Raw genomic sequence first — 13,746 nt, forward strand, 5'->3', positions numbered from 1 at the left:
TTTTACATGGTGCTGTGCGGTTGACCACTTTTGGGCCATAGACAAAGAATTGTGGGAATGCCCAGTTGGCAGTGCAAAGAGACAAAAGCCAGCAACAACCAAAGAAAGAAGAATGAGAAGAAAAATGTGTGTCTTGCTGAAAGACTATTTTTCTTCTTTGCTCTAATTGCCTATGCAGATATTTGGCAACGATGTCCGAATGAGATGTTGCAAGCTGACATTGATTCTGCAAAAACGCATTTTCTAATTGCGTGTTTTTATGACGGAGATTGGAAAACATTTATTCCATCAGGGTTTCCTTTCCACAGGCTTGGGATGTGGCGAGCGTGAAGAAAGTTATTTATTTATTTATTTATTTATTTATTAATTAACCTTTATTTACCCAGGCAAACAATTAAGAACAAGTTCTTATTTACAACTGTGGCCTGAATTATTTATTATTCACACCTTTTTCTCACATCATTCTTCTCTGGAAATAATTTTGCAATCCTTTTTTAATATGTCTTTTTAAGAAAAGCAGTGGGGCTAATAATAATTATCCTATAGAATTGCTGATTTAATTTCATAATAACTTTGTCTTCATTCTCCAGGTGAAGCCTAAGGTGATCGAGCCGCTGGACTATGAAAACGTCCTTGTGCAGAGGAAGACCCAGATCCTCAGCGATGTCCTCAGGGACATGCTTAAGTTCCCACTGGAGGACTTTGAGGTGAGTTCCACTACGACCATGCAAACCTTCACAAGAAAAAATCCAAGGAAGGAAGATTGATTGGCATTGGTAGGAAGTGAGAAGGTCATGTAAAGTTAGGACTATGTATTTATCTAAGGGAGTGGTACTCTGGTTTTGATTTACCGTGGATGCTATCACGTTACGGAATAAAAATGTGCTTTAGATTAAAATCTCCAATGTTGAATATGTTTCAGGGTGTAGTAATGACGCAAGGGCTGAAAAAATTGAATTTATTTCCATACTGCTAGCTTGCTTTCTTTGTATTTGTTTGCCAGTCTTTTCCTCTGGGCCAATGTTGTGAGTACAGGGTGGGGTGACCTTTGGCGGTTTTTCCTTTGTTTACATCCTTCCATGCTGTAGCAAGAGGGGATGTCATGGGTCATCAGTTTAATTGGCTCATTCGTATGTTGTGACAGAGCGAGCGTTACCTGCAGTCACATTGTGCAGGACGTTGACTTCCTCCGAGGTTCCACGTGGAGGCGGGGGGACATTTAATGGAAAACTGGTTCTGTGCTTTTACCTCAGGAAATTGGACTTTTTGAGCGTACCAAAGGTTCACAAAGGCTCAATGACCTTGCCAAGGACCTGATCAAATGCTTCAATGGTGGAGTATGATTTTTGTTTTCACAGCTGAGTAGAGAAGGACATCTTTTTGTCACTGACCATGACTTTTACTTTTTTTTTTATAAAACTCTATTCAAAGTATATTCATGACTGGGGGCGCAAACACATTTGTCAGATAATCACAATGCGAAGGAAAGGCTCGTTTAATTCCAAAGACTCGACTTTGGGAATCAGCTGACCTTTAAAGAATGGCAGTTTGGCGTATTGTTTAGGAATCAGCACACTACACTAACTCCTTAAAAAATACAATGAAATGTAGCATTCTCGTTTATACTGCAGGCTCCTGTTACCATAGTAACGCTCACCTGTCTGGAATTCCCCACGTCAATTCATCTTTGCTTCAATTGGCTTGCTAAACGTCTAAAGTGTACCAAAAAAAAAAACTCATTATGCTTTAGCATTAAGCTAACGGTTATAAATGCAAAGTTGTGTAGAGGTCACAAATCAAACCACACATTTTATCTTGATCGAGGTAACTCTTATCGCAGGTTAGCAGTACATTTATAATTGACATGATCATTACAGACACTTTTTACATTTGAACGGGCTTAGCCGCTAAAAGTCCCAGTTGTGCAGCCATGACTTTATCTTTGAATGTTTCATGTTCTTGCCTGCTGTGAAGCGAGCATAGTAGCATGACGCACAAATGGTACATTGTCGAGGTCTGACAGGTGATTCCGACTTCTGGTCGCCCAGTGATTGAACATGACATCTGCTCATGCCTCTATAGACTCCTGTTAAAATTTAAGCTAAGCTTTCAGCAGGAAGAAAGAGCTCCTTTGTCAGTGAATTATTATTATGAAAGGTCCAGTGTTTGTCTGTTCGTCCTTATCAGAATTTGTGTCCGATATCTTCTGTATTTTATTATTATTCTGACGCATCAAAAGTCATATGTTGCTGCTGTTTTTCCTCTAAGACAATGTTTATACTCCCTCCATCTGTTTTGTATTTCCAATTTGTTGGCATAGCGCACTTTCTCCCCACTCTCTCGATGAGTCCGAAGGTATTTGTCCAAAATATCAGTTTGAAGTCCATCCATCAAAAACAAAGCGTCATTTGGGCGTTACTACCTTTTTTCTTCTATCCTCCCCTGACTCATGAGACTCACGGCATTTCAAGTATATGAATCTTTTTATTAAGAATGTTTTGCCTTGTGGCAGAAGAAAGCAGACTTAATTAACACTGGCTGTTTTTCCTTTTGTTTTACAACTGTGAAGTGTTTTTGCACAATTGCCATTTTTCTGGACTATAAGTCACTCGGGAGTATGAATTGCACATAGTAAAAAAAAAAAAAAAAAGCATGTGTTCATTTGTAGCTCAATGAAGTGCTAAACTTGATAGCAATTTCCTGAAATGTTTTTGTCCATTGTTATTATTTTGTCATGTGTTACAAGTTAACTTGAAAACAATTGTGTTGGTTTTGTCAAAGGGAAATAATCTGGATTGATTCGCTGTCGTACAAACTAGATATTGGCAAAGTCTTAGATGAAAGCGCGTCTAAATCGTGCGCTGACACAGAAAAACTGTCGAGTCTCGTAGCCCACTTGCATAGAAGCAAAACACTTGCACCCAGATTAACTTCTCTCACTTAAAGCTCGTATTTATATTCCCCCCTGCGATCACGGGGATTTAGTGGGGTCGAATCACTTAGTTAGTTTTACAGTGATTTAATGACTTGCGCACAGAAATAATTCTCCCGCAAAGATCCGAGGAAAATAATCATTGCTAGAATCTGAAAATCAGTCAATTTCAGGTATGTTCTGTGTACATAGAAAATCTAATATTGGAGGATGCAAATGCCTTTTGGGCTAGAATCTGAAAATCAGTCAATTTCAGGTATGTTCTGTGTACATAGAAAATCTAATATTGGAGGATGCAAATGCCTTTTGGCCAGAGTGAGGTGAGCTTGTTAGCCGTGAGCAAAAAGGCTTTAAGGAGGCATTAAAGGTGCTGGGATGCTGATTACTAGGCGACCATCTGTACAACATAGGCAAGGAGCCAGATTCAGGGGTGTGTACTAAAATATGGAAAAACAGAGTTTACATTCGGTCATACTTGATTTTGTTTCACTTTTTTTTTTTTGTTGAGTATGTTTTATCTTCTGTGTCACATTAATTTGCCTTTGTTGACCGATTCTCAATCTATGCGTTGCAGATTTTGACTTTGAGACGGCAAGGCCGAAGTCTCTACCCAACAGTGCCTGACAATGCAGAGAAAGGCGCTCAGAGTCTGTTTGTCCAAGAGGTACACATATGATTTTATTCACCATTTTAATGTAATGAGCAGAGTAAAATGTCAAACGACAGCACCGTACGGCTAATGAAACTAATAAGGCCCGACTAATTGTAGAAGTGAGTAATAAAATAGATAGATACACGGAAAAGCTGTTCCACAAAGCTGGAATGCAGTCTTGAAATGTAATCACTTGCCAAAGAGTGACAGTAATGTGAGTCATTACCTAATTTGTTGCTTGAATTAACAGTAATGCATGTAGCACATCAGAGAACATCAGGAAGAGACTGTATACTTTACGTGAAATATAACCGCCGCCTGCGCTCATTACAAATCATTACACTGTTATTTATATTGGCTCATTGTTGTTTCTGTTTACACCAAGAAATAAATGATGATAACGAGACATGAATACCCAGACGTTTATCAAATGTCTGGTACTTCTCTGACTGTTGCGCTTTAAAGTTCTGCCAGTAAGTCTTGAACATGTCTCCATTTTAATTGGTAAAGGAGATGGGGAACATTTATGAATAATAAAGGACAGCAATAACATACGTGTGAAGGGCTTCGCCTTCACACAATTACGTTGGATAGAGTTCACCATTTGCACCAAAACAAAACTGGTGGATATGCAATGCTATGCTATGCTATGCTATGCTAGGATCAGGTTTTTTTTGTTGAGCTTGAAGTACCGTATTGGCCCGAATATAAGACGAGGTTTTTTTCATTGAAATAAAACTGAAAAAGGGACCCGTCTTACATTCGGGGTCTAGACAAAGGCTTTTTTCAAACTTGAGTCTTGAATAAGAGGGGGTCGTCTTATAATCGCGGTCGTCTTATATTCGGGCCAATACGGTAATTCTTCCCACGGTTTAAAATTTCCATTTGACGACCTTGGTTGTTAGCATTTTACCTCTTAATGTCATTTGAAGTATGAATGTACTTGTTTTTGGCCACTCTAATACCTTTTAGAAGAAATAAAATCCTTAAGCAAGTTTACTGAGAGTTCACTGTATTCCTCCAAAAACTATTAGGTAAAATCAGCTAAGCTTTCAGGTCAATGGTCACTGTTAAGGGAGTCTTGTGTAATGCCTCAAAGACACAAAATCTCCCAATCGGGTGTTGTTTGACACGGTCAGGACAGCTGTAAAGATCAGATCAGAAACAAGTCTGTTTCTGTTTCTGTTTCCGACTGCTCCCTGGATTAGGTTGCACTTCATCTGATCTTGTAAAATAGCTATTATATAAACATCAGTGAGCCGCTCCTATCTTTGACTTTGTCCGTGAACAGATGCCTTTTTCCAAGAAAGGGAGACAAAGCACTCCCACTCGGTTTGTGCAGGGGGTTGTCAGACAAAGCTTGATTGAAAACCAAAAAGAACATTCATTACTTTTCCTTATTTGTGACTCTTGCACATGCATTCTTTAACATACAGTTTATCTAAACAAAGCAAGAATTATGGAAGCTGAATGCTCATCATGTTTATTGCCACGTCTCGTTCAAGACTACGATTTGCAACTTTTACTTTTTTTTTTCAAACCTATAATTACAGAATCCACACAGTGTGGTTAAAACAAATTCAACTGTATTATTAGTGGTTTATAATCAGCTTTCACTATGTCCTCTCAGTGCATTAAGACCTACAAGAGCGACTGGCACATTGTCAACTACAAGTATGAAGCTTATTCGGGAGACTTCCGCCAGCTTCCAAAGTAAGTCCGTACAAAAAGCCCCATGACAGTAAATAAATGTTCCTCAAGAGCTGCTTTTTCATACAGCTAATTTAACATTTTATAGTGTGGCACTATGGTGACCTGCTCAAGATGTTTTTTCTGTCCACATTGCTGTTGCATAATTTAAGGAAATAGCCCACGCAAACAATTCCCATTTCCCCCCCAGCAAAGACGCTTTTCAATTTAATGATACTCAGGATAATTTCGGGAACCACCCTCATTGTCGGGATATTATGTCATATGCCTGTCTTGCCCCGCCTCTTCCCTGAAGAAAATTCCATTTGCATTCATTTTGTTTTAATGCAATGTCGATGACCTTCGCACGTTCGCCGTTTGCCAAACGTTTTGACGCTGCGCAGACGGTCGGGAAGTTAAAACAATGCGCAGTGACGTGAGTTGCCTGTTAAAAAAATCACATTAAATTCTCATCAAGTGATTCTCTCTGGTACTAAACTTTTTTGTTTTTTAACTCTAGTGGGCAGAATACACCCTGGCATGTTTCCAACAATAGTCTTAGCTGGAAATGCATTTACCAGAGTGGCCTAACTGCTTTTAGGCAGCCGTATTGAATCCAAATCACTTAGGGAGTCATTAGCTCACCCCATAAAACAACAAATGGCCGCTACCACGTATTTAAAATCAGAATTATATTGTAGTTACATTGGCCACCTAGGTTTGTTTTGTTAAAAGTTGTCTTGCTGTGTGTTCTCACAATTTACAGCAAAGTTTCCAGGCCTGAAAAACTGGCGGTCCATGTTTTTGAAGTGGATGAGGACGTTGACAAAGATGAGGTCAGTTGTTGTCATTTCCCAATATGTCCTAGAATAATGAAATCATCCATTCCTGTTTTTTTTTTCCACCCGACTGAAGGAATTTCATGCCGATCATATGGCGCATGTACACTAACTGCTTTGTAATTACGACAAAATATAGTGCTTTGTTGCAAAATATAGCCCGGCATATTTGTGGTGGTGGTGTTGCAGCAGGACTCGACGTATTTTGGAATGCATTGTTTCAGTTTCTTAAAATGACCGCATACAGCTGGAGAGTCGTCTACACACGTTGTCAGATTTATTTGTTTTTCCTCATAGTAGCGCCATAGAAAATGAATGGGTGGATCTTACAAAAAGAAAACATCCCAAATAAATAAACTTTTTTTTTTTTTTTTGACATGCCATTTTTAAAAGCTAATACAGGTCAAAGGAAACAAACCCGCTGATATGTTTGCCTCTCGGGTGTTGTCTAGACACTGACGAGAACAATCAGACCGTGAAGTCTTCCAGATGGTTTGCTGATTTCTCCATTAGGACCATCAGAAATATTGTGGCAGCACTTAAAAATCCTTTTTTTTTTTTTTGCTTTGGCTCCGTCAGCCTGAGGAAAATATATAGGTATAAAAAAGAGGTGGTAATGTTGGACCAGAACTCCCGCCAACATCTTGAAAGGTCGTTCAAGCTTTGAAGTACCTGCAAGTGTCGGGAAAGGTTTCTCACTTCTAAAGTTACCAAAGCATGGATGATCTAAGCCAGGAGTTGCCGTGGAGATTGTCCTCCCCTTCCTCCACAACATTCCTTCCTTCCCCTGTTGCTTTACTGTAATCCTAAAGAGCTTCATCAATGATGTAAGGTTTGGAATGCCTTCTAGCAAAGGTCATGATTTCATATTGCCCCACCTCTGAAATGTGCAAATAACCTTCGATGAGATACTTCGCCATCTCCATCGCGCTGTTTATTTGGGCTAACACACAGAGTTTGTTTAATGTTCTCCTGCTTGCTTATTTGAATGGAGTCAGAGCTTGAGATCACAAGGTTTCTGCACAGGGAGGCAGTTCTTTGGCAGGTTGCTTTCCAAGCAGCCGTGATATAATGTTCTCATACTCGTATTGTTTAGCCTTCATTATTTTCGTTTGGGCTCTGCTGGTGATTCTGACTATAGTGTACCTTTGTTGCTCTCCAGGATACGGCCTCACTTGGATCTCAGAAGGATGGGATCACCAAACATGGCTGGCTCTATAAAGGCAACATGAACAGCGCCATCAGTGTTACCATGAGGGTAAGGAGGAGATGGATGTTTTCAAGTATCACACAAAATTAACAGCAGGTCGATTTATTTATTTATTTATTTATTCTTTTTTATTTTATTTTTGTATTTATTTTATTTTTGTATTTATTTATTTTTATAGCTACTGCACACTGTTTAAGTGACCCTTTATTTATTTATTTATTCTTTTTTTTATTTTTGTTTTTATTTTTGTATTTATTTTATTTTTGTATTTATTTATTTTTATAGCTACTGCACACTGTTTAAGCGACCCTGAAACACAGTTGACGTCTGTTCTTATCATTATTAGTCATTCAAGAGGAGATATTTCCATCTGACGCAGTTGGGAGACGGCTCTTACAATTTAAACTTCTACAAAGATGAGAAGATCTCCAAAGAGCCCAAAGGAACCATTTTCTTGGATTCCTGTATGGGCGTTGTTCAGGTAAGCACATTGACCCTGAACCAAAAGCCCGAAGGCAGCACAGGATGTGAGCAACCCCCCCCCCGGAGTATTCCATTTTCCAGAAGTAAATGATTGTCACTAGTGAAGTGTATCCTCCAGTTTGCAGGAAATACCTTAAAACAAACAGACCAAAGTTCAAACCTTACGACATAAAGACCGACGTGCTGCCTCCGCACGTTTCTTTACTAATTTATGTGTTAACAGGCCAATCCGTATTTATATTAAACCACATCACGGACATCTAGAGGACCATTAAATCGGTTTATGAAAGCCCCGCTCTTATTTCTACTAAACACTCCTCCACGTGTTTATTCAGATAATATCCAGTTGCACTCCCCTCTGCTATCAACGCCTCAATGTTATCATAACATGTTAAAAACGCTCCAAAACATGACAATTCACTTGTATTTGGTGACGTCCCCCCCCCCCACCTCCGCGTTACAAAATGGAAAAACTTGTCTATTCTTAAACCGCCCTGCCCATATGAATTCTTTGACAGTGTACATCTGGGTGGCCTTTCTTTCCAAAAAAAAAAAAAAAAAAGTGACTCATGCTATAGTGTTAGTTGTCCAGTTCAGTCCGGGGTTGATTTAAAAACTGTTTCTGTTGATTTTTGTTGTTGCCTGGCAGTGGTGATGACGTTAGCAATAAAGTGAAGCAAGATGCTGTTTGATAAGGTCATGATCTCTTCGAATCAAATGTTCCCTGATGCTTTGGCAATAATTTATGAAGTATTAAGGCCACATCTGGATTTGAAAAATGACATTAGAAAATGAAATGTTTAGAGAAGATGCAAGATTTATTTTTTCTCTCCTATGACGTAAACTGATAATTGTATCTAATCTCACACCACGCTGCAGAATAACAAAGTCCGGAAGTTTGCTTTTGAGCTGAAGATGCAGGATAAAAGCACCTACCTGCTGGCTGCAGACAGTGAAGGTGAGATGGAAGACTGGATCAACACACTCAACAAGATCTTGCACAGCAGTTTTGAGATCGCCATGCAGGACAAGCGCAATGGAGAAAGTCATGACGGTGAGAATGCTCCTCACATTTGTGTCTCACATGGGTAAACAATTTTTCGAGAAAAGTGGGCCAAAATATCTTCCACACATTTGACATTTGAGTTCTTGTATTGCTTTTTTTTCCCCTAGATGATGATCTTGGAAAGTCTGACAGTTCCTCTGGCAGTATGGACAGTTTTCAGGTATTGTAGCGTACCTCATCGCAAAAATATGCTCAATTTAATTAAATTGTATTAAATTTCGCTTCATCTATGGTCATGTGCTTTTACTATTATGTAAAACTCATTCCCACCTTCCAAAAACATGTTTGTGCTAGTGTGAGGCAAAGAATGCTTTTAATAGGATTAATTTCTGAACGGTAGTTGGTGGGAGCTCAGCTGGAAAACAGCTTTAAAGTTCTAATTTTTTGCTGAGCTATAATGGTCCGCACCACCTGAATGAAACTGTAAATATATAATTTCCAGATGTGGCCAAAAAAATGTCCTAATGTTTTAACCACCTGACTGAAAATCTCAGCAGTGAGGGGTGTGACTGTCGTCTCAAAATGTACACTTTGTCCTTTTAAATCAATCTTTTTTTTTTTTCAGAGTGCAAGAGATATAGAGTCAAGGATGAGGAACGAGATGAGATTGAAGCTGTTCACCCTTGACCCCGACACACAGGTAATTCACCAAATACATTCTATCCTCCAACATTGTTTGTTCATCGGCCTTCTTTTTGCTCTACTCTCTTTAGAAACTCGATTTGTCAGGAATAGAACCAGATGTGAAGCAGTTTGAAGAGAAATTTGGCAAGCGCGTGCTCATTAACTGCAACGACCTCTCATTTAATCTGCAAAGCTGCGTGGCCGAGAACGAGGAAGGACCCACGACAAATGTGAGTTTCCGTTTTCAGGAGACCATAAATCCCAGAAATATAATTATCATCAAAACGGATGGTTGATCTTTGCGTACTGTTATGATACTGAGACTATTGCCATAGCAACCAGACGCCGGGCTTTGCAGTTTAGACTGTCTCCTTCCGGCCTTCAAGAGCTTTTTTTTTTCTCGATCTTTAGGTGGAGCCTTTCTACGTGACACTGTCACTGTTTGACATCCAAAATGGAAGAAAGATTTCATCTGACTTCCACGTGGACCTCAACCATCCATCTGTCAGGGGGATGATGCCCAATTATGAGACTCAGTATATAAATGGGGGAGGTGACATCATCCCTGAAGGCCCACGATTGGTTCATGGAGTGCCAGAAACAGTCATGTGCTATCCCCGGCAGGTAAAAAAAAAAAAAAAAAAATGTTTCCAACTGTCTTGTTGTTATTGAAGTTGACACATTTCCACTTTAATAATTCATATCTCCTGGCAGGGAGTTTTTTCAATAACATGCCCCCACCCTGATATCTTCCTGGTGGCTCGCATCGAGAAGGTGCTGCAGGGAGGAATCAATCACTGCGCCGAGCCTTACATGAAGAGTTCTGACTCCACCAAGGTACGGACCATTATGGACCTGATTCAATTTTCCTTGACTTTGCTAATGTACTTCCACAGGTGGCTCAGAAAGTTCTGAAAAATGCCAAGTTGGCATGTCATCGCTTAGGCCAGTACAGAATGCCTTTTGCTTGGTCAGCCAGGTACACATTTTTGAGAGACACATTTTTATTTTTATTATCGTCATCTGTCAGCGCTAACTTGAATTTGTTTTTGCGGCAGGCCACTGTTCAAAGACGCTTCTGGGACGCTTGACAAAAGTGCTCGCTTCTCGCCTTTGTACAGACAAGACAACAACAAGCTGTCCAATGACGACATGCTCAAATTGCTGGCTGACTTCAGAAAGTTTGTATTCAAATAATTGTAGTTTTCCAACGTCTGTTGGAATGCTTTGACATCAAAACAAAATGCGGATGTTCGTGTCATTCAACCCTTAGCAGATGTAGAATTTTCTTTTCCATTTCAGGCCAGAGAAAATGGCCAAGCTGCCTGTAATCCTCGGAAATCTTGACGTGACCATCGACAACGTAGCCCCGGACTTGACCAGTAAGCGCTCGAATGTCTCCTCTCGATTAAATCGGATGTGTCTCGTGTTACCGTAATACCCAGCGAGCGTTTATACCCTTGTCCCAGATTGCGTTACCTCAACCTACATTCCCGTGAAGCAGTTTGATCTGAGCGAGAAGAGTCCAGTCTTCTTTGAGGTGGAGGAGTTTGTGCCATACATCGCCAAATGCTCCCAACCTTTCACCATCTACAACAATCACCTCTACGTCTACCCCAAATTCTTAAAGTACGACGGCCAGAAGTCTTTTGCAAAGGTATCAGCTTGTTGAACGCCGACATTTTTTTCTTTTTGGAGTACACCTCGTGACTTGTTGTGTCTGACCAAAGGCTAGAAACTTGGCCGTCTGCATTGAGTTTATGGACTCAGATGATGAAGACGCTTTACCAATTAAGGTATTCTGATTAATTGAAATAATAATCCCACGCATCGGAAACTTTACGCCAAATTTTTGCCATCATTTCACAGTGCATCTACGGGCGGCCTGGAGGACCTCTGTTTCGTAAAAGTGCCTTTGCTGCGGTATTGCATCATCAGCAGAATCCCGAGTTCTACGATGAGGTTATTAGTACAAGGAACAATATGTCCCTCCAGTCCATGCCGGAATATTGATGTCTTGATATCTCGCCCAGTTTAAGATTGAACTTCCAACCCAGCTTCACGAGAAACATCATCTCCTCTTCACTCTCTATCACGTCAGCTGTGAAAGCAACAGCAAGGCTAGCACGAAAAAAAGAGAGCAGGTTGAGACGCAAGGTAGCTAAATCGCGTAATATCTTCAAAGTTACTGGCGAAATGAACACGTTCTTTATTTTCCGAATCCTTAGTGGGTTACGCCTGGCTTCCTCTGCTGAAAGACGGCCGTGTGATCATGAACGATTGTCACATCCCCGTGGCGGCCAACCTGCCCGCTGGATATCTCAGCTCCCAGGGAGGTGCCAGCAAGGTAATGGGGACAGGTTTTTAGTTTTGACACAAAAAAATTACAAGGCTCCACTTACTCTGTACTGTTTTATTTTTAGCATTCAGGTCCCGAAGTCAAATGGGTCGACGGAGCCAAGCCTTTATTTAAGGTGTCGACTCACCTCGTGTCCACCATTTACACTCAGGTTAGTGTTCTTCGACTGGTTTGAAATGACGACTCATGCCGTCACCTGTCAGTGAACCATCTTTGTGTTTCAGGATCAACATTTGCACAATTTCTTTCATCACTGTCAGAGTATTGCATCATCACCCCAAGCACCGGGATGTGAACTGGTCAAATACCTGAAGGTTAATATACACATGGGAAAATTTCAGCGGCACGAGTGTAAACATAACGGACTTACTTCTTGGCTCCTCTTTCATCAGAGTCTGCACGCTATGGAAAGTCACGTGATGATCAAGTTCTTGCCTACCACTCTGAATCAACTGTTTCGGGTGCTGACCAGCGCCAGCCAAGAAGACGTAGCGGTCAACGTCACCAGGCGAGTATCTCCGGCTTACCCCTCGTGCACTGAAGATTCATTCGGTCCGAACCTCCCATCTTTTCTTGTTGGTCTTGTAGAGTCATGATCCACATTGTGGCCCAGTGTCATGAGGAGGGATTGGAGCACTACCTGAGGTCATATGTGAAGGTGAAAAAATATTGTTACTTTATTTTTTCTCACAGCGTGAAGGATATCTATTTCTCTAGAGCTAGCTAGCTGAATAGGGCAGGTTAGCTAGCTATAATCCATCGCCATCTAACTAGCTATCATCCATCTTTAGCTAGCAGCTATCTAGCTAGCCATCTGTTCTATATTTTTATTTATCTATCTTGCCACCCATCCATCATCCATCCTTTATTGATTATCACAGCTTCCTCGCCATTATTATTGTGTTTTTCCAGTTTGTTTTCAAGACTGAGCCATACACAATGTCCACGAGCCGAAGCGTGCACGAAGAGCTGGCTAAAGCCATGACCGCCATCTTGAAGCCTTCTACCGACTTCCTCACGTGTAACAAGCTGCTCAAGGTGATCTATTGGTGCTTTTTAGCGGATTAGCATGTATAATTATGTGATGATTTTACTTTTTTTTTTTTTTTTCTTCCCCGCAGTATTCCTGGTATTTCTTTGAAGCCTTAGTCAAGTCCATGGCTCAGTATTTGGTTGAGAGCTGTAAAGTGAAGGTAAATGTACCCACAAGGTTGGAATGCAAGTTGACTCAGAGGTCTGCTTCATGACACCTCATCTCCTTGGCTCTCATTTTAGCGACATGTCTGGTCTTGTGGATAGCCACAGCACCACAAAGTAACAACAAGTCTCTTCAACACTTATTCGGTGTACAGTTTCATTTGCCGCCATTTGTTCATACCCCATAAAGTAACCACATACATGTTTTTCCCCCACATATATAATCATAAGGCTTTCGTGATTTATTACCACATACTCATAATATTTAATCCAATGAGTCAATCTTTGGACAAACGTATTCAGACACCCGAAGTCTCACTGACTAACAACCCGGTTGTGCCCATCAGCTGTCTCGGAATCAGAGATTCTCAGCATCCTTTCATCACACCGTCGAGACTGTGGTCAACATGATGATGCCTCACATCACTCAAAAATACAAAGACAATCTAGATGCTGCCAGGAATGCCAACCATAGCCTGGCTGTCTTCATCAAGGTTTGTTCATCTAACATTTTAACTTCCACATTTGATGTCACCATTTGTAACTCCTGACAAAATCACTCGCTTCAGCGCTGTTTCAACCTGATGGACCGAGGTTTCGTGTTTAAACAAATCAACAACTACATCAATTGCTTTATGCCCGGAGATCCCAAGGTATGTAGTTTTATTATTAATGTGAATTATTTACAATACCAA

The 13,746-nt window shown here is 40.5% G+C and overlaps 1 protein-coding gene across 14 annotated transcripts in view; it reads left to right on the forward strand.

The window, feature by feature from the left end:
* The window catches only part of zmp:0000001200 (dedicator of cytokinesis protein 9), a 40,467-nt gene that overhangs the window by 18,284 nt on the left and 8,437 nt on the right, over window positions 1–13,746 (forward strand). For all 14 annotated transcript variants that reach the window (XM_037240365.1, XM_037240366.1, XM_037240363.1 and 11 more), the window contains exons 2-29: window positions 591–707; window positions 3,507–3,596; window positions 5,215–5,297; window positions 6,040–6,109; window positions 7,275–7,370; window positions 7,669–7,803; window positions 8,685–8,859; window positions 8,979–9,031; window positions 9,437–9,511; window positions 9,585–9,725; window positions 9,907–10,119; window positions 10,210–10,332; window positions 10,392–10,474; window positions 10,554–10,676; window positions 10,798–10,877; window positions 10,965–11,152; window positions 11,226–11,291; window positions 11,365–11,457; window positions 11,529–11,652; window positions 11,724–11,842; window positions 11,919–12,005; window positions 12,079–12,168; window positions 12,247–12,362; window positions 12,443–12,512; window positions 12,767–12,892; window positions 12,976–13,047; window positions 13,399–13,545; window positions 13,621–13,704. In XM_037240365.1, coding sequence (XP_037096260.1) covers window positions 591–707; window positions 3,507–3,596; window positions 5,215–5,297; window positions 6,040–6,109; window positions 7,275–7,370; window positions 7,669–7,803; window positions 8,685–8,859; window positions 8,979–9,031; window positions 9,437–9,511; window positions 9,585–9,725; window positions 9,907–10,119; window positions 10,210–10,332; window positions 10,392–10,474; window positions 10,554–10,676; window positions 10,798–10,877; window positions 10,965–11,152; window positions 11,226–11,291; window positions 11,365–11,457; window positions 11,529–11,652; window positions 11,724–11,842; window positions 11,919–12,005; window positions 12,079–12,168; window positions 12,247–12,362; window positions 12,443–12,512; window positions 12,767–12,892; window positions 12,976–13,047; window positions 13,399–13,545; window positions 13,621–13,704 — 3,039 coding nt within the window. The remainder of the gene's footprint in view (window positions 1–590; window positions 708–3,506; window positions 3,597–5,214; window positions 5,298–6,039; window positions 6,110–7,274; window positions 7,371–7,668; window positions 7,804–8,684; window positions 8,860–8,978; window positions 9,032–9,436; window positions 9,512–9,584; window positions 9,726–9,906; window positions 10,120–10,209; window positions 10,333–10,391; window positions 10,475–10,553; window positions 10,677–10,797; window positions 10,878–10,964; window positions 11,153–11,225; window positions 11,292–11,364; window positions 11,458–11,528; window positions 11,653–11,723; window positions 11,843–11,918; window positions 12,006–12,078; window positions 12,169–12,246; window positions 12,363–12,442; window positions 12,513–12,766; window positions 12,893–12,975; window positions 13,048–13,398; window positions 13,546–13,620; window positions 13,705–13,746) is intronic.

Source organism: Syngnathus acus, chromosome 21 (genome assembly GCF_901709675.1).
Source record: "Syngnathus acus chromosome 21, fSynAcu1.2, whole genome shotgun sequence".
Classification (NCBI taxonomy): Eukaryota; Metazoa; Chordata; class Actinopteri; order Syngnathiformes; family Syngnathidae; genus Syngnathus; species Syngnathus acus.